Source organism: Budorcas taxicolor, chromosome 11, assembly GCF_023091745.1.
Source record: "Budorcas taxicolor isolate Tak-1 chromosome 11, Takin1.1, whole genome shotgun sequence".
Taxonomy (NCBI): Eukaryota; Metazoa; Chordata; class Mammalia; order Artiodactyla; family Bovidae; genus Budorcas; species Budorcas taxicolor.
The window spans coordinates 152,467,392-152,487,737 of record NC_068920.1 but is presented as its reverse complement, the minus strand read 5'-3'; the positions used below and the strand labels follow the sequence as shown (position 1 = coordinate 152,487,737).

Here is a 20,346-nt window from a genome sequence, read left to right as displayed (position 1 = left end):
CTGGTTTGCAATCCTACCGCATAAGAGAAGGCAGTGTGGAAGAGAGAATTCCATTGGCATGACAATGTGCCATTCATGAAAACAAGGCCCCTGATTTTCAAAAGAATTTTAGGTTTGACCAGAGCCAATCCACATCGCTTGGATTCAACAGAGCCAATTCCCAGCCTTGAGTTCCTCCCTAGACTTTCCGGTTTAAATAAATGGGGTTTGTTGCACACCTATTTTATTTTTTCAGGTTGGGTTTTGTTTTAAGGGAGTGCCTAAAAAACTCATCCATTTCATGGTAAAATGACCTGAATTCTACAGGGACATAAGATGCTATTGTTAGGTCAAAAAGACAAACCAGCCTTCCACAAGAAGACAAATCATGCCCCTGGGCTACAGAATTTAACTGTGCAGCCACTGCTTAAAATGATAAACTCTTAAAATGTACCTCTAACCACAGACTACTGGAGCTGGAAGGGATCTCAGACATAACCAGTACAGTCCCTTCCTTATGTGTGCAGGGACCTGCTGGTAAAGGTCACACCCCTACCCAGAGACACAGTCCCTGAAAGCCAAGAGCAACGGAGTGAAGACCTGGCCCCTCACGCTTCCGGTTACTGGCAGTGTTAAGAGGAGGCTCAGCTCCTCAACTCTCCATCCAGTGATGTTCCTTAGTCTCTCTTACCTCCCAGATCCACTAGCTCAATGTATTCAGTAACTATGGCACAGGGAATTTGATTCTTTTTTTTTTAATAGTCAAAAAGAATTTGGAACTAGGTCTGGTGTATAAAGCGTATGGCCAAGGTAAATAAAAGAGCTGGATAAAGAAATGAAATTTTCCTCTGCAAGAGAACTACCAACTTCCTTAATAAAATGAAACACAGATTTCTAAAGTTAAACATAAAGGGAGGGGCTCCCCTGGCAGTCCAGAGGTTAGGACTCTGCACTTCCAATTCAGGAGGCACAGGTTCTATCCCTGGTCGGGGGAACTAAGATCCCACATGCCTCTCAGTGTGGCCAAAATATAAATAAATAGACTAATTAATTAAAAAATAAAAATTTTTTTAAAAGGGAGAATCATCACTTTGAAGGACTGACCTGATTTCAAGTCTCCTAATCTTTTTCTGAAGCTTTTCACTGAAGCAAAGACTGGTGACTTGGCTGGACCACCCCGCCACCACCACCACCTCCACTTTCCCTCCACAGTCTGGCCCAAGTGTTGCCACACAGCCTTCCTAGGCAAGCATGGGAGCACCCACCGCTGCTTCCAAGCTGGGCAGGAGCTACAGCTCAATATTTACACCTTCCCTGTCCAAGGCTCAGTGCCAAGGATGCAGTGAGTGCTCAGTAGAAGCTTGCTGAATAAGTAGATTAATATGTATATTAAAGCACTGACTCAAACCTGTTAGAAAAACTCTTCATGTTTATATCCCTTCCCAAAAGCCTTATTTTGTACCATTTTATACCTGTTCTGTGTCCTTTCGCATGCAGTAAAAATGTGAACCAAGAGTGGTTTCATTTGCAAAAAAAAAAAAAAACCTACTGAAAGAGGTAGTTCTGAAATACTTTCAACATGTACATTTTAGTTTGATATGGAAGAACACAGAAACTCAGGGAATTACCGTCATTCTCCCAACATGACTTCTGACCTATTCATGGTTCAGACAAAAAGGCGTGCATTTCTATCACATTTCCATCTCTTAGCCTTTACCCCTCACTGAAGAGATACCCGCCAGCGCCCCAGTGCAAACAGACGCCCTCCAATGGCAACAATGACCCACTGGTTGTGGCTGCTTGGAGTACTGTGTCAAGAAAGATCACAGATCCCATGTGGTGTTAGGCAGGACCGAGTGCTGTGATCAATTAGCAATGTCTGCTATTACTGCGTGCGTGCATGCTCACTCAGTAGTGTTTGACTCTTTGGCACCCCAGGGACTACAGCCTACCACGCTCCTCTGTCCATGGGATTTTTCAGGCAAGAATACTGGAGTGGGTTGCCTTTCCTCCTCCAGGGATTCTTAAACTAATAAATCTAATTCATTCATGTTTATACTCACATCTTTGTGCATGTGTATGCTACAGGACAAAAGACGATGAAATTTTTGTAGACAGGTGAACAAGTCCTTGACAATCTGGGTTCAAGTCAACAGCTGATTTGCAGAGACTCAACAAAAATACTTGTGGAATTAAGGAACAGATGGTGAAAGGAGCACAGGATTTAGAGTCAAACAGACCTAAGCTCAAGTCCTGGCTCTACCGCCACAGCATGAATCTGTGGAAACATTCTACTTTCCTGAGCCTCAGTTTCCTCCTCTAGAAAACGGACTTAAGTCTAACTTTAAAGAGTAGCTGTGCTGATCACAGGAAACAAAACATGGGAGAGCAATGCCTAGCAGCCCTGTAGACACTCAACCCATCTTTCTTCCTTCCACAAGAGCAATAAGAGCCTGCAGAATTTTTTTTTCCTCATTTGCCTTGCTCAAATCATGCTGTGGTCTGTTTTTTGTTTTTTTTTTTAAACTCCCTACTTTCCCATCATTAACTCTAGCTGCAGGCAAGTTTATGGAAGGTAGTAACTTGTGTCTATCATTTATCAAGCAGGACACATGCTCAACAAATGCAATGCAGTTTTTTGTCCTCAATGCATTTAAAAAGATTATGCATGTAAATCTGTATCGTGTCTCTACGGCATGACACAGAAATGCTCAGGTTTGAAAAGAAAGCCAGGCACATGTGAAACAGAAAGGAAGTATATAAACACAGAGAGGATTAGCTCAGCATTTTGAAGCTATAAACCTGGGCACTCCATGGACAGCTTCTAAACCAGAGGAAGGAAATGTTTAGTTAGAGCTATTTGTTTAATATATACACCAGATGAGATAAAGGAATTCAAAAGACAATGTAACTCACACTTCCTCACTCTGTCCTTGTAAGGAGCCTCTCTACTAAGGTTAACTGTAGATGTGTTTTTTTTTTTTTTTCCAAAACTCACAGAATTTCAACTTGGAGAAATGGCAAAGATGCCTTGCTTGGAAAAGGAAGATATATTCCAATTTCCTAAGAAAAAATTAAGCTGTTAATACCTCCTCCTGCCTCCTAAGATGCTCTGGTGGCCAATCAGGTGCTTCTTCTGTGAATGCCATTTGCTATTTAATAACAGAAGTGGCTGGCTCTGAAAAGCAATCTGCCTGATGAGGTCTTCAAGCTGTGTAATTAGGAGGCTGTTCCCTAAATTGGCCCGCGGTGCCTGTGGGATCAGATGAACAAGGCGGAGAGGCCTCAGTGGTTCAGAGGGGCCAGAAGGGGAAAGAGCTAACAGTTCCCTTTCTGTCCATTTCTCTGCTCCTCGGGAACACCACGAATGAGTGCCTCCCTTCCATCAACCTAATGACAAGTATTCACCCATTTGAGGGAAATTTACTGGGTGCGTCCATGTGTCAGGCATGGTGTTTGGTGCTGGACAGAATGAGCAAGTTGGATACAATTCCTACATTCCAAGCTTATGATCTAATAAAGGGAGATGGAAAACTAAGATGTAGATAAGTGCATAACTGTTAATAAGTACAATGAAGAAAAATAACTGTGCTGTATAAAAGTGGTTAAGATAGAGGAATAATTGAAATTTTGCATGGACTAGGAAAGACTTCCCTGAGAAAGTAATATGAAAGCTGTGGTCCAAAATACGGATAGTAATTAGCCAGGCAAGAGTGATCCATGCAAAGGAAATAGCATATGCAAAGGCCCTGAGGATATTATGGGTTTGAGGAACTGAAAGACTCGTGGACAGAGCAGCGTGCAAGGGTGACAGTGCACCAGAGTGGGGCGTCTGCAGGGACAAGCAGGGCCATTTCACACGAAGCCGTCTAGGCCACAGTCATCTCCTTAAGAGGATTACTTGAAACCGCTGATGAACTCAGTGCCCAGGGATGACATAATCGAAGAGATATTAATATCTTTACAAGTTCTCTCTGGTTGAAGTATGGAGAACACGACAGGGGAGAAGTGAGTAATACCCCCACAAATATGGGCACATCGGCTGCAAGAGCCCCCTGATTTGAAAGTCTGCTCATAGCAAGGGCTTACTCTTGTCTCTAACCCAGTTTTGTCAAATCCAGCAGGTTCAACTTTGGTCTCTGTCTTTGGGCTAGAATTACTGAAAGAGACCATTGGAATAGAGACTTCAGATGCCTTCACCTCACGTGAACAGATGAGGAAATGGAGACCCAGAGAATGATGCAACCTACATAGCCAGCTGGCGAGAGGTGGGACCACATTCCAGGTCCTCAAGGAGTCCCAACCCAGGTCACTTCTTACTGTACCAGTAAGGAATAGCCTATTTATCTTCCTCAACCAGACTTAAAATCACAGCCTCCAGGTTGCAATGATCTAATGCAACCCACCTTCCAGCCCTGGAAGCACTGTGCTCTGGGCAATATTCTGAATGGTCAGTCGAGTCCCAAACGAATGTGAGTTCCTGGAAGGTCTGCTCCAAATAGGGCTTCCCTGGTGGCTCAGATGGCAAAGAACCCACCTGGGTTGGGAAGATCCCCTGGAGGAGGGCATGGCAACCCACTCCAGTATTCTAGCCTGGAGAATCCCCATGGACAGAGGAGCCTGGTGGGCTAGAGCCATGGGGTCACAAAGAGTCAGACATGACTGAGTGACTAAGCGCAGCACAGCACAGCACCACTCCAAACAATGCAAAAGTCATGAACTGGTGGCCCACGGGCCAAATGTGGCCCATCAACAGATTGTCATAGACTTAAAACACACCGAAAAAGGGAATTAGTTATCAACATTCAGCAAAGATAGAAATTGGGGCTATTGGCTTCTTCTGTAAATAAAAATCTTAGTATCTGGTAGTATCTGATTACCAGGTCTACATTTCTGCCTGGGAAGGATCAGCAGCAACTGGGCAAAGGCTGCTCCCTTCAGATAGGGCACACGCTCTACAGTTTACCCCTGCCCCTCCAATTACCCCACTGCCACTACTGTTTGTCTTAGATGGGACCTGTGTCAGTATTCAAATTACTTGCCTGGGCTTTATAGTGTTTGAGTAAAATAGAAAAGGAATCTAGAAAGAGGAAGAGAGCTTCTCTTATCCTTAAATTCCCTTTGTTATGCCTTGTCTCTTGTTTCACCCCAAAGTGAAGGGAATACTTCCTCCTGACTCGCTGTAGTCTCCTGCATTACAAGGGAGACCATGGAGAGGGAGCCCTTGAGCAAGGCCACCTTACCTCTGGGAAGCTGGCCATATTCACCAGTATCAGCTGTGGCGACTTCATGGAGATCTGGCTGACCTGGTTGAGAGCAAGCTTCCCATCAGCAGTCACCACAGTGATGTTATCAAGGGACCCTAAAAGGAAAATTAGAATTAGAATTCAGAAGGACTTTTAGTAACCTCACATCTAAGTCTCTATCAATTCAGATTCAACCAACGTTTAGAGAAATATCAATAACCTCAGATATGCAGACGACACCACCCTTAGGCAGAAAGAGGAACTAAAGAGCCTCTTGATGAAGGTTAAAGAGAGTGAAAAAGCTGGCTTAAAACTCAACGTTCAAAAAATGAAGATCATGGCATCTGGTCCCATCACTTCATGGCAAATAGATGGGGAAACACTGGAAACAGTGACAGACTTCATTTTCTTGGACTCCAGATGTTTACGGAAGCAGTGGTGCCGTGTGCTGGAAAGAGCTTTGAAATGTTGACAAAACTAGGTTGAAATTCCTTACCAGCACCAGAGTGGCCAACAATCCTGATCTGCCTGGTCCTGCATGGTTTCCTGTGACGCAAGACTTTGAGAGCTGAAACTGGAAAGTGTTGGTCACCCTTCCAGCTATGTCACCATTTACTAACATGAAACCTCAGGCAAGTCAGTCACCGTCTCAGTACCTTGGTTTCCAACTCAATTAAAAAATACTTTACAGGATTAAAGTGTCGATTACAACTCAATATAAATAAGCAAATATACAATAGACACACACAAAAAAATAAACATAAAAATAGGTACCTCTTACTTAGCCCTTTTCACAACTAGCCTGTAACATTGTATCACTATATCCACTTTACACCATAGAAAGAAACTTGGGGAAGTAAAATGAGCCAAATCACAGAGCTAACAAAAGGAAAACCCAGCAAGAGCCGAGCCTCAACTTAGGTGTGCTTACTTCCAACTCTGATCAAATCTCTTTCCCTTATCAATGGAATTCAACTTGAGTTGCACCATTCAGGAATCCCCAGGGAGCTTTTAAATTTAGATTCCTGGGTCCCACTCCCCAGAGATCCTGATTCTGTAGGGGCTCAGGAGCCTGTGATATGGGGGTGCTTGTAGTTTTCTTTCAAGATGACCACATGATTCAGACATGCAGCCAGGTTTGGAACTGTTACCTCATACCACCTTGATTTTGGCATTTAGACTCCCTTTAGGAACAACAACAACAACAAAAAAAAAAACCCACCAATTATTACCACTTCACTGATACCCTGGATCTGAGCTTTGTCCATATCTGAATTAGGGAAAACCCTGGGCAAAGTTTTCTTGTCAAGAAGGCAAGTATATTGTTACAAGACAATAAAAGGGGCATTACTCAAATTCCCTGATTTCCTATGCAAATGAGAACTAGAAGAAAACTTTACCATTCATTTTAAGAATCACTCGAGAACGGCTCATTCTGACACACTGTGGGGGGGGGGGGCGGGGCGGGGGTGGTGGGGGTGGGGTGGGGGTGGGGGTGGGGGTGGGGGTGGGGGTGGGGGTAGGGGTGGGGGTGGGGGTGGGGGTAGAGGTGTCAGTCCAAAACAAATTGGGAGTTGTCCTAGCAAATTGTTAGGATAATGCAGTTCCACACTATGGCCCGAAGATCTGATCTGAAGCACAGTACTCAACTCAATTCAATGCCAACACAAGTTAGAAGGCTGTTGACGCCACTGACTTCAATCTGGAAAAGTCCATGATTCTGAAGACCAATGACCTGGGTTCAAATACCAACCCTGCCACTTCCTGAACTGTGTGACCTTGGGAAGGTCTCCTCAACCTTTTGGGCGTCTGTTTCCTGATTTCTAAACCGAGCATTAAAATCATACTTATCTCACTGGGTTGTTATGAGAGTTAAAAGAGTTTATGGAAAGCCCTTATACTGTCCTGGCATATACAAGGGCGCAATACACGCTATTATCATATGTCTCAACTTTCCCCTATATTTTAACCAAACTAACCCACTTACAGTCTCTCTAATAACAGTCCATTCTGTCTTGCCTTAGGATCCTCAGCATATATTTTTCCTTCTACTAAGGATACCCTTCTATGCTCAGATAACTTCTGCTCACTCTTGAACACTCAGCTATCATTGCATCTAATCTCAGAAATCCTGTCTGACCTCTTAGATTGGATTACAAATCCTTTATGAGCTCCAGGATCCTACACATAAATCTATAATAATGATGACCCATCTTTACCGAACACTTCCTAGGGCAAGACATGGGTCTAAATGCTTTCTATAATTTATTTGCTTTTATTATCACAATAAACCTGTGAGACAGTTTCACCATTTTACAGATGTGGAAACTGGGGCACAGAAAATAACTTGTCCAAGGTCACAAGAGCCCTTAATGGGGCCTGAATTCAAACCTAGACCTGATCAACTCCAAAGTCATGATCTTCACCATTCTGCTTTACTTCGTGGTTTCACACGTTGGTTTACTTGTCTATACCTACACACTAGGATCTAGGCTCTTGGAAGATGGGGACAATGTCTTTTCTCTCTGAATCTACAGCACCTATTAAACAGCACAGAACAAGTGCTTAATAATGCACTGATGAATAAACAAACGTATGTATGAATGAATGAGAGGACAAGAATGAAGAAACAAACCTGTATTTTAGACAACTATTAAAAGCAATCAATTCTGTCTTCAATCTTGGAGACAGAAATTGCTGGTAGACAGACAGAGGTATACGTGGAAAAGTGTCTGCTGGTTCAGATAGTACTGAAAGATGATATGGAATAATCTAGCAAAAAAAAAAAAAGTAAAATAAAATGAAAGACTGGCTAAGTTCAGCCTGTTTCACCCAGTCTCTTCATGGCCCCAAGTTCTACACAGAATGCTGTACAAACATAACCCTGAAGAGAAAGAAGCAAAGAGGAAATGCCAGCGGGAGGCCTTTTGAAAATGGATCTTAATTCAGCCTTCCTGATTTGCCGTAAGAGCCTCTACCACAGAAGTCCCAACGTGGGCTTTTCACCATGCAGTCGTGGTGGTTCCCATTCCCCAAATCCGTATCGACATAAGGCATCAAATCCTTTTTCCCTCAATCTGTCCCCAGCGAGCATCTCCCTCAGCCTCACTCCTGCCCCTCATTTTTGCAGAGGTTAACATTTAACAAATTACACTCCCAACCTCTTTCCAGGCCCATCATCTTTTTAAGTTCAACAAGAGTGGAGCTTGCTGGCCAATTTGAAGTATCACATTTCTCCCTGAGCTCCTCTCAAACTGCTCTCTGGTTTCGGCTGCAGAATGTTAACAGGCCAGAAAGCACAGGGGAGACAAAGCACTTTATCAGCTTCATACCTAAAATAATAAGCAAGTTTAAAATAAACAGTTGGGAGAGATTGAATGGCACGCTCTACTGTCAGCAAAGGCAAAAACGCCCCAGTCCAGGGTTGACAAATGATAGAACGGTCTTCTGGTTTCACATTGGAGCTCATCTCTGATGTTTCTGCTGGTGTTTATAGATGGAGCTATAGATTTTTCACTTAGTTTTCTTAAGAACAAGTTCATGAAATATTTTCCAACTTTCTTATGAACTATCCCATCCAAGATGTGAGCGGGAGCAGCCCCAGCTCCCACAGATATTTTCCGAGGGGGTCCAGGGCTTGACTCTAGGATGATGACAATTTCCAAAAGGCCAATTTAATAGCAATTGGATTTTTCCTGCCTGCCTGCACCATTAGCTGACAACTCACTTCTTCCATCACATCTGCAAACAGTTCTCCTAGACAGTTCTGACATTTCCCACTTAGAAAAGCCATTTTCAGGAAGTTATTAACCCAAACGGAATCTTCCTGGTCAAGCCCAGGGGTATAGAAATGTCTCAGGTGGGCATGTCTGCAGCCAGCTGGTCCCTGGTAAGGGATAAGAATGGCCAATTCGGACCAAAAATGGACAAATCAGACCAAATATTTCAGTTACTATGAGACTAAATACCTACAAGTTTTTAGAGTACAGTAATAATTAAAGTCCCATTTTCTGACAGTATGATTCCATGAGAGCAAAGATCATACCTATTTTTGTTTACTGGGAACCAGCACAATGACTAGTTCATAGCAGAAAAGTATTTGCTGAACAGATAAATGCAGTGTTAATACATGCTGGGCACTGTACAAGAATCATTACACAGGTTACCTCACTTATTTTCATCCCCATCCCAAAGCTAGAAGGTGGGAATCAGACAAGGAAACTGAACACCAGAGAAGTAAAGTAACTGCCAGTGGTCACCAATTGATATGTAAAATCCAGTTCTGCCAAAGCAATGTTCTTGCCACCGTGCCCCTCTCGAAAACACAGGTTCACTCACTAACCTGGTGAAGTCCTTATGCTGACAGTCTTATTGAAATTATCCTTGAGTGCTTCTATCACAGACTTCATTTCTTCATCTACTTCTTCTAAGTTGATGATGTCCTCAACCAAGGCAGTGTTAAGACTCATTCTGGTTTGGGACTGTCCTTTCCCTTTAGCTACAAAGTCAACATTCAATGAATTTAAAAGGAAAAAAAAAGCATAAATAGAGACAATAAACAATGAGTTAAGGAAACGAGAGACACAGAAAATACATTAATTCATTTAAAACTGAATCCTAAAACAAGGCCATGCACAGTATCTGATGGCTGGTACAGACAGAAAGAACAGCAGTGGTTTAGCAACATGAACCACCACCAGCGGTAGTGACAATGGCTTATATTTTAGAAAACCAACAATATTGAGAACTGAGTAAAATTCTAATTTGTATCTAAACCATCATAGTGATGTTTCGTAAGCTATACTATATATATGCATAGCTCACTCCCATGAGTAATACAAATTTTCTTACATTCCTTTACGTAGGGTGTGGGAAGAGAGAAAAGAATAAAAACATTTAAACACTACTATCTTATACTTGTTTATTTATTAAATATGCAATATTTACTGAGATCATTCATAACAAATTTCATTAAACACCCACAATAAGTTAGATACTGTGCTATCTGTATACCATATTACAATTTGCAATGCAATTTCAAGTACATTCTTCTATTAGAATTCAAAGCAGCTCTTTGACATAGGAAGAACAGAAATTATTATTGCTCCCATTTTACAGATAAGTAATCTGAGGAACAGCTATTTAAATGTTTTGCCCAAAGTAACCAACCAGTAAGCAGCAGAGTGATTTTTTTTTTTGAACATTTATTTGCTTGTGTCATCATCTTGCTTGAAAGCTCTGAAGTTAACAGGCTAACGGCTTAGAATTTTCAGAACTGATGAAAGAGCTGAATTTTCAGATTTAGAAACAGTTTCAAACAGGATATTAAAAGCAAATTCATACCTAGACATTTTGTGAATGCAGAAAACCAAGGACAAAGAGGCTGTGAAAACAGCCAAAGAGAAAAGACAAATTACCTATAAAGGAACTTAGGCCCATCAGTATCAGAAAGTTATATTAAGACTAATTCACCTACAAATACAGACTCAAAAGCCCTAAATTAATATTAGCAAACCAAATCCAGCAACATACAGATTATGGAGCAAGCAATGTATGTGCACATTACACATAAGGACAATGAGGGCTTATACCAAGAATGCAAAAGTGGTTTAATATCAGAAAAGGATATTAATGTTGAGCCACCACATTCATAGACTGAAAAAATTTTTTAAATGCTCACTCAATAAATGCAGTAAGAGCACCAAAAAAAAAAAAAAATTAATACCCATTCAAAACAAAAACTCTTAGCAAAACAGGGACAGAAGATACTTGCTTAAAAGAGAGACTACCAAAAAATAAAGTGAACATAATTCTTGATGTTAACACATAAGAAGTATTCACTATAAAGTCAGGACTAAAACAAGGATGACTACTATCAATAATCACTTTTATTCGCATATAGCTGATTTGCTTTGTTGTACAGCAGAAACTATCATAATATTGTAAAGCAATTATACTCCAATAAAAAATCACTTTTATTAGAATTATATTAGAATTCCTAGACAATGTAGTTGGAAGGAAAGGAGAAAAGGAGGGAAGAGGGATGGAGGAAAGAGAGAAAAGAAATAAAAGGCATGAGGTATATAGATTGGGGAGGGAAAAACAAAGCTATCATTAAATATAGGTATTTTAATTATCTACATAGAAAATCCAAAAAAATACACAACGGTTCTAATAAAAGAGTGCAGCAGAGTTGCAATATACAAAATCAATGTATAATTATCAAAAGTATTCCTATTCACCAGCAACCAAACAGAACACATAATTTCTGAAAGACATAAACTTAAAGCAATGACTCTTGCAAAAAATAAAATAGAATATATTTTTGACCTTAAGGCAGGGGAAAATTTCTTAAACAGGAAAAAAAGAGCACTACTAATAAAAGAAAAAGATTGACAAACTGGACTACATTAAAATTAAGAACTTCTGTTCATCAAAAAAAAAAAAACCATGAAAAGGTAATCATTATCAGCATTACATATATATGCAAAAGTCTTGTCTTTAGAATACATTAAAATTCTTACAAGTCAATTTTTAAAAATCAGGTTGATTTTTTTAAATGGGCAAAAGACTGGAAACAAAGAGGATATCCAAATAACCAGTAAACATAAGAAAGGTGCTCACTATCACTATTCATCAATGAAATACAAATTAAAACCATGAGATATAACGGCACATTCATTAGAATGACGAAAATTAAAAAGGCTGACCATACCAAGTGTTCACAAGTAGATAATGGGTAATTAGCAAACAGAAAACTAAAACACCCTGGGGAGGAGAGTAGCCTGACATGACCACTCTGGGAAACCACATATTCTGAAACTGAACTGAAAGTTATATACACATGACCCAAGGCTCAGGAATCCTTCCTCTTGGTATACACCCAGTAGAAAGGCAAACTTATGGGCACCAAAATGCATGTTCACAGTAGCATTATTTATTTTAGCTCAAAACCGGAAGCAACTCAAATATCCATCGACTACAGGAAACATACATAAATCACGGTACACACATTCATTGGGACATTGTAAAGAAAAGTAAAATGTACCAACAACTACTACAGACAACAACATGGACAAACCTCACGGGTAGGCTGTTATCAAAAGAAGCCAGGCATGAAAAGAATCCATTCTGAGTTCAAAAGGGGCAAAACAAAATCTGCAGTGTTGAAGTCAAGAGAAGGGGTTGTCTTTTGAAGGGAGAGACTTGAAAAGGACAAGAGCAAAGCTTCCAGAGTGCAAGTGATGTCTATATCTTAATCCGGGTGATAGTTACATGGTTGTATTCACTTTGTGAAAATTCACTGAGCACTGACAATTTATGTACATACTTTTTCTGTCTATATAACTCAAAAGTTGACTTTAAAAAACATCATATACCAAAGTGCCAAAAAATGATGATAGTCTAGAAATAAATCCAATTGAAGAACTGTGTAAGATCTATATGGAGAAAACCTGACAATATGATTATAAACGTCACAGAGAAGAGAAAAGGCCAAGAAGAAGAAAAAAAAAAAAAAGCTAGTGTGTTCTGAAGGGAAAGATCTGTACCACCAGATTCAAGACGTTATGACAGTGATTCAGACATTAGGGAATTTAGTGCAGGGAGAGATGAGCAGTTCAACACATCAAGAGCTCAGAAATAAATCATACATATGAAGAAACGTAACATATGACAGAGGAGGCATTACAGCTCTGGGAGTAAAGAAGAGTTTACCCTAAGTGAGGTTAACTTCCTCGGTGGTCCGGTGGTGAAGAATCCACCTGTCAACGCAAGGGACACAGGTCTGATCCCTAGTCCAGGAAGATCCCCCACACGCCGAGGGGCAACTAAGCCTGGGCACCACAAATACTGAGCCCATGCTCCACAAAAAGGGAAGAAGCCTCTGCAGTGAGAAGCCTGTGCACTGCAACCAGAGAGGAGCCCCCAGTCGCCTCAACTAGAGAAAACCCGGCGGAGTAACGAGGACCTGGCACAGCCAAAAATAAATAGACGTTAAAATAGTTTAACAAATAGTAAAATAAATAGACTTTAAAACAGTGAGGTTGACACATTATTACTCATTTCCAAAAGAAATAAGATTAGATTCCCTATCTCATATCATATTCAGAAATAAATTCCGTTATGGATTAAAGACCCAAATATGAAAAGTAAAAACCTTCAAAATATTTAGAAGAAAGTACAGAAGAAGAGATTTATGACTTTTGGATAGATGAGGGTATCTTAAATAAGGCCGAAAAAGCACAAATGATAAAGGAAAGAACTGAAAAATATGACTGCATTAAAACTGATGTTCAATGAAAGATATTATAAAGTAAAAAGGCAAAGTAGATACCCATAACATATACATATTGACAAAGGATCAGCATTCTTAATATAGAAAGAATCCAATAAATCTAAAGGAAAAAGTCAAACAACCAACTTTTTAAAGAGGCAACCCAAGAAGATAAAAGCTGAATATGTAATTAAATATGGAAAGATTGCAGCTACCAGGCGCACTAGATGTCTGCAGTGCGGTGGGCACCCGGATTCCAGCTCTGCCACTAACTGGATATGATCACAGGCAAAGGTCTTACACGTGGACCTCAGCTTCCTCACTTGCAAAATGGTGAGACACGAGGCTCACTAGGTATTTAGAAGAATTTCTCCACTGGGTAATTATAATTCCCTCAATGGATAATTTATAAAGATCAAATTAAATTATTAAATGTATGTGAATTTAAAAAATATATAGGGCAACCTACACATCAAAAGTTACTACCATTATCACTATTAAGTGAATATACATTTTCTATGCATTAATGCTTTTCCAGCAACTTGTTAATTTTCCTGTTAACAGGAAAGGAGAAGGTCTGTGTGAAACCATAACAGAAAAGCAGTGGGGAAAAAACATTCAGTAGCATATCTCAAGGATCATCCTGGCGAGTGAACTCCCACGCCCACAGCTGCAGGTATGAACAGCAGGTCTGCTTGACAATGTTCTGTCACCCATTCGTTCCTTCAACAAAACTTTTTAATATATACTATGTGTCAGGCCCTGTCTGCTCCTAAACAAAAGACATGGATTGAAAAAAAAAAAAAAGACAGAGGTGGAGATTTTCCTCACAGGGTCCAGTATGGAAGACAGAACAATAATCAATCCTACAATTAATTAATTAATGAGTGCTTTGCTAAGTACATCAAAGATAAAATAACAGTGTGCACAAGTACATGTAACAAGGGAACTGACCCAGCCTAAGAGGTCAGGGAAGGCTTTCCTGAGGAAGCGACGTTTAAGCTGAGACCTGAGTTATATCAAAGTCTCATTCTTGGATGACACAAGCCATTAAGATCATCCATCTAAATCCTCAGCTCTCATGCGTCCTCACCCAACAAACTTCTGCTTTTAATTTTACTTCCAACACAGATCTTCCTGGAAGGAGAAAATACGTTGATCCCTGTCCCAAGTATTCTGGCTTGCTTGGCACTTACACCTCTAATTCTAAATCTAAAACAAAACAGTCATTTTCTGAGCTGTGGCAACATATGGGGCAGCATGGAAGTGGGAAAACAGACCCTCAGCTCTAATACCATATCTGTTCCTGTGACCTTTCAAGCCTATCAACTGATCCACCTGAGACATCACTTCTTCGTGAGGCACAGGGAGAAATCAGAACATCTCTGAGATCTCTTCCAGCTCTGATCATTCAAGGGCTAAATATAAGACAGGGGCGAGGAGGTCACGTCTCTACCTTTGGCTTTCTTGGTAGCAAAATGACGGACTGGTACGGCGGCATAGGCCATGCATTGCCCACGGTCATTCTGTCTTCCTCTCACTGTCTGCAGCGTGACTTCTGAAACAGGTCTGGTCAAGGCTGCAAGGGAGTTGCAAAAGGCAGGGTGGACCAAGCGGAAGCACCTTAAACCCAAGGCCATGACTGAAGACAATCCTTGTGAACATTCACTAAAAAGAACAAGACAAAAAGGAGATCTAAGTAAAACAGACTCTATTGTTAGTGCAACTTCAGAACATAATCTGTACCAGTTAGCAAGCAAATCCTATCAGCAGAGCCTACCAATCCATTTTGACTTGTGTGCTAGGTCAGGGGTTCCCAACCCGTACCAGTTCGTGGCCTGTTAGGAACTGGGTGGCAGGACAGGAGGTGGGCGGCAGGTGAGCCAGCAGAAGCTTCATCTGTATTTACAGCCACTCCCCAGCCCTCGTGTTACCGCCTGAGCTCCGCCTACTGTCCGATGAACTGCAGCGTTAGATTCTCACAGGAGCACAACAAATGTAATGCGCTTGAATTACCCTGAAACATCCCCACCCCCTGCCCAGCTCCGGTCAGTGGGAAAATTGTCTTCCACGAAACCAGTCCCTGGTGCCAATAAAGGCTGGGGACCGCTGTACTAGATAACTTAAATACATTATCTCCAGCCCTCCTCCTAACAGCTGTACAAGGATGTATGATTAGCCCCATTTTATAGGACAAAGAAACTAAGGCTCACAGAGATTTAAATATCTAGCTCACAGTCTGTAGGACGCCAAATCGCCACGCTCCTTCCACTACAGCAAATGCCAATTAGTACACAGGGAAGAGAGTTAAGTAAATGCATAGCAGCCTAAATCCTTAATGATGGTAATTAAACCCTTACAGGAAAAAAAAAAAAAAGCACAAAATCTTGATAAAGTTACACTATAAAGAGTAATGGCAGAGCACTGAAGAGAATTTTACATAAAATCATTTCAACAGGCATAAAATGACTGGAAAATTCACACAACAGCATTTAATTAAAATTTTCTTTGGTTCCTTATGCACTGATTACCAATTAGAATGCACTTTAATGTGAATCTGAAGCATGGCTGAGGTTTGAGGTCTTCCATGTAACAGAACTAAAGCTCTGGAAAATGCCACCCTCCTCGGTGTTAACACGTTACACACAATCCTTCTGAGGTTTTTGACTGTGGAAAGATGCTAAAGCCTACAGCTACCCCTGGGATAGAACAACAATTCTAACTTACGGGCAAATCTGGGACCTCCCTGTTGGCTCAGTGGTAAAGAATCCGCCTGCCAATGCAGGAGACACAACTTTGATCCCTGGTCCGGGAAGAGCCCCTGGAGAAGGAAATGGCAGCTCACTCCAGTATTCTTGCCTGGGAAACTCTATGGACAGAGAAACCTGCTGGATCCATGAGGCCGCAAAGGCTCAGACAGAACTGATCAACTAACACACACGCACACATTACCGTCTGAGTAAGAGCATGGGCTTTGCAGACAGATCTAGAATCCAAGCCCATCTCCACTGCTACCCAAATGCCTCTGAACATCACTGCACCTTGACTTCCTCAACTGTGATAAAATGGACATAATTATAGTTATTTCTTAGGGTTGGGAAAAATAAATTAGTTAATGTAAGTAAAATATGTGGCCCACTGTCTAACAGACAACAGGAGTCCCCCTAAAGAGTATCTATTGACACCTATCACCTTTCCTTTCAAAAACTTCCATGCCAGAGTCAGACACAACAAAGAAATCTTACATGTCATTACTAAAGTACAAGGAAGCCAAGAGTCAATCCTATCTGGATACGAATTTCAACTTGTGGCTATTCATTTCATTTTCTGGGCATCATTTTCCTCATTTGTAAAATGAGAAAAAAACAATCCTGTTTTAAAATAAAATGAAGTAGTGAATGCATGTAACAACCAAGTATAGTGCTGGGAATATGGCACCTGCTCTAATTATTACTTATTAAGAAAAGCAAATGAGTTGCACAAAGGTAAATAATTTCTCCCGATGGAATTTTTAATAGCAAGAGATGCTAGATTTCAATGATCGGTGTATGATGTCAGTAAAAACAGATCTAGATAAAAAAATAAAAAATGTTTCCTCTTTTTAATCATTATCAATAGCTACTATCATCAGAGGTCAGGCCCAGCCTGCTTGCTTTACCCATAGTATTCATTTAATCCTCTCAAAAATGCCACAAAGAAAAGTATAATAATCTCCTCTTTATAGACGTAGAAACTCAGCCTCTAAGAGACCGTCATTGACCAAGAGGCTGGACCTAATACCTTTGCTTTCTAGCAGCAGCACTGTTCACAGATTTTGCCTCTAAACGAGGTTTCTATATCTAGGTTTTTGCCTAATACAGCCAATGCCTAACCCACACTTATATCCAAATATGGCTGTATAATAAGGTGATTTTTTTTTTTTTTAATTTACAGGGTCTCAATCTGGCCATTCCATTTAAGACAGGTTTCCTGGTGTTCCTGTTGCAGGTCATAATACCAATCCACAAAGCAACAGGAAATCAAAATGGGTTAGAAATAAACAACCTTTGACAGAAAACTCAATACCCAAAAGCGGACCCAGTACACGTGAACCGGAAGACGGCTCTATAAATAAACCACATTGCTGAAATGCTTAAGACATAGATTTTAAACTGCACAGAAGTCAGGAAACTTCAAAGTGGAAATTCAATAAAGGCAGCCCCTTGGACTCTTTACCTTAAGAATATTCATATCAGCACTCAGTTCAGCACAAAAGTAAAGACAAGGAAAGGAACCATCATGCAAGCCCAAGTATTCTACAACAAAATTAACCTATAGTCGGAAGAAAATGCAGCAGGAAACATCTGACCTTTGGATGAAGTCTTGAGCTGAAATGTCAGTTTGCCCACTTACTAGCAGTGTGAACTTGGGGAGATCAACCTCTCTGAGCTACAGTTTCCACCGCACCTTTTTCATGGTGATATTAACGAGCCTTTAAAAAGGTAATTATAACAATAATAATGAAACAATAGCTTATAATTTTATAGTAATAACTATGTGCCAGAAACAGTTCTAAGCACTGTATTGCATACATTAACTCATTTGAGCCTCATAATAATCCTAGGAGATAAGTACTTATTATTATCCCCATTTTATGGATAAAGACACAGAGGCAAAGATAAACAATTCGCTCAAGATTTTAATTCAGGCACTTTTGTTCCACAGTCTGTGCTCTTAAGCATTATCCTATACTGCGTACATAAAACAGTGCAATTACTGGCATTATTTTTCAAATTGTTTAAATATTTTTTTAAAACTACTTGAGGCATGTATTCTTTATCCAAAGCTGAGATTCTCAAATCTTGACTTTTCCCACTTTTCATAGAAGGTGCATTTTTACTTTGGAAAGAACTCGATGAGGAAGACAAAGTCCTAGCTTATCCACCATCTCAGCAACCCCTACCTATTCAGTTGTATATTAGTTCATAACATGTAGATTCTTATAACATGGGTGTGCACACACAGGTCCTTGTTGTATATAAAATACTTTCAGATGTATTACCTGATTCCCACAATAACCGGGCAACATGGTGATTACCACTCACATTGTACAAATTGGTAAACTAGTCTTTCATTTCCTTGAATAATTTCCTGCGCCAGGGTCTTCAAAAACACTGTTGAATCTGCTTGGAACGATCTTCCCTCACCTTGTTAATGAACTTTTCTTTCAGACTTCAGGCGAAGTACCGCTTCCTCAGAGGATGCTTTCCTTGGCTGTTTTCTCTAGCCCAACAGGTCAAATGTCCTATATTCCCTTTTCTTAGTACCATGTACTTTTTCATGGCACTTACTGTAACAATATCAGTTAATATTTGTGTAATTATTTAATCTGGCTTCCTTGGTGGCTCGGTGGTAAAGAATCCGCCTACCAATGCAGGAGATGCGGGTTCAATCCCTGGGTTGGGAAGATCCCTCAGAGAAGGAAATGGCAACCCACTTCAGTATTCTTGCCTGGGCAATCCCATGAACAGAGGAGCCTGGCAGGTCACAGGCCATAGGGTCACAAAAGAGTTGGACATGACTTAGTGACTAAACAATAATTATCGGATCATTGTCTTATTCTCTCCATAAGAACTGACTATAAGTACTACAAGGATTAAACTATGGTTGTCTTGTTCAAGGCTGCATCCCCAGTCCCTGGCACAGTTCTGAACACAGGAGACACTTCATAAACGTAAAGACTACATGAGTGAAAGTCTAGATTGTCCTTCCTCAAAGTCATATTGCTAGCACCAAAACAGAAATCAAAGCCAGAGACAGTAGGTCCTAGGCTCTACTCCCCAACACTGCTTCCATGATCTCTTGGTTTGCCAGACTTTTCACTTAGAGATAAGAGGTCATGTTCTTCTCTAAATTCAGCAACAAGTGAAGGCATTTACAGTATCTGACTACAGGCAGGATCATGTCCCTGGCACAGCCAAAGGAAGGCTGTGACACTGAACAGGTGGAGAAACAGCTTTTGTCTAAGGAGGTCTGGTTTCTGATACTCCTAACTCATTACTCCCTGCCCATCATCCTTTTTAGATTCATAACTACAGTGAGTTCCCTACATACAAACTTGTATGTATGTAGGGAATGCTTGTTCATAAGCCTGATTTGTTAGTAAGTCCAACAAAGTTAGCCTAGATACGCACCTAACACAACCAGCTATATACTACTATACTGCAATAGGTTTATAATACATTCCCATCTTTGAAAGTTCACAACTTGAAGGTTTGTATGCAGGGAACTTACTGTACTTTGTATTCAAAAAGCACCTGTGGAAGCTGACCTGAGACTTCTATTAAGTCATTTCTTCTACCCAGGTTTTCTTTCCTCAACTATAGAGGGTCAGACCAGGTTTCATTCTTTCTAACTATGAAGCTCCCCAAGATTCTGAGAACGCAATAGGGTGGGTGAAAGAAAAAAATGCAACAAACTTAGAGAAGACCTGGGAAAGAGTGCTGGTTCCAGCACTTCATAGGTATGGAACCTTAGGTAGGTCAAAATCTCTGGGCCCCGATCTCACCTGTAGATGACCCAGGGTTAGCGGTGCGATCCAATGAGCTAAGAGTTGCAGAAGCACTTTATAAACATAGAAGGGCAATCGAAATGACAACCGTCTTGCCACTGAACGGCACAGAGTAATGGTTAAAAGGTGAGACTTAAATTTGGGCGCCATCACTCAATCCGCCTGTAGTGTAGGAGGCCTGGGTTCGATCCCTGGCTTAAGAAGATCCTCTGGAGCAGGGAAAGGCTACCCACTCCAGTATTCTGGCCTGAAGAATGGACTGCATAGTCCGTGGGGTCGCAAAGAATCGGACAAGA

General features: G+C 40.8%; 1 protein-coding gene across 2 annotated transcripts in view; it reads right to left on the bottom strand.

The window, feature by feature from the left end:
• Positions 1-20,346, bottom strand: part of MRRF (mitochondrial ribosome recycling factor) — a 57,700-nt gene that overhangs the window by 36,715 nt on the left and 639 nt on the right. The window contains exons 1-4 of one of the 2 annotated variants that reach the window (XM_052648576.1): positions 20,048-20,146; positions 14,957-15,168; positions 9,568-9,723; positions 5,223-5,341 (exon numbers count right to left, since the gene is read on the bottom strand). In XM_052648576.1, the coding sequence (XP_052504536.1) occupies positions 5,223-5,341; positions 9,568-9,723; positions 14,957-15,140 (459 nt within the window). In that variant the 5' untranslated portion in view covers positions 15,141-15,168; positions 20,048-20,146. Of the gene's footprint in view, positions 1-5,222; positions 5,342-9,567; positions 9,724-14,956; positions 15,169-20,047; positions 20,147-20,346 lie in introns of those variants that run through there. The other variant, XM_052648577.1, reaches the window with a different exon arrangement.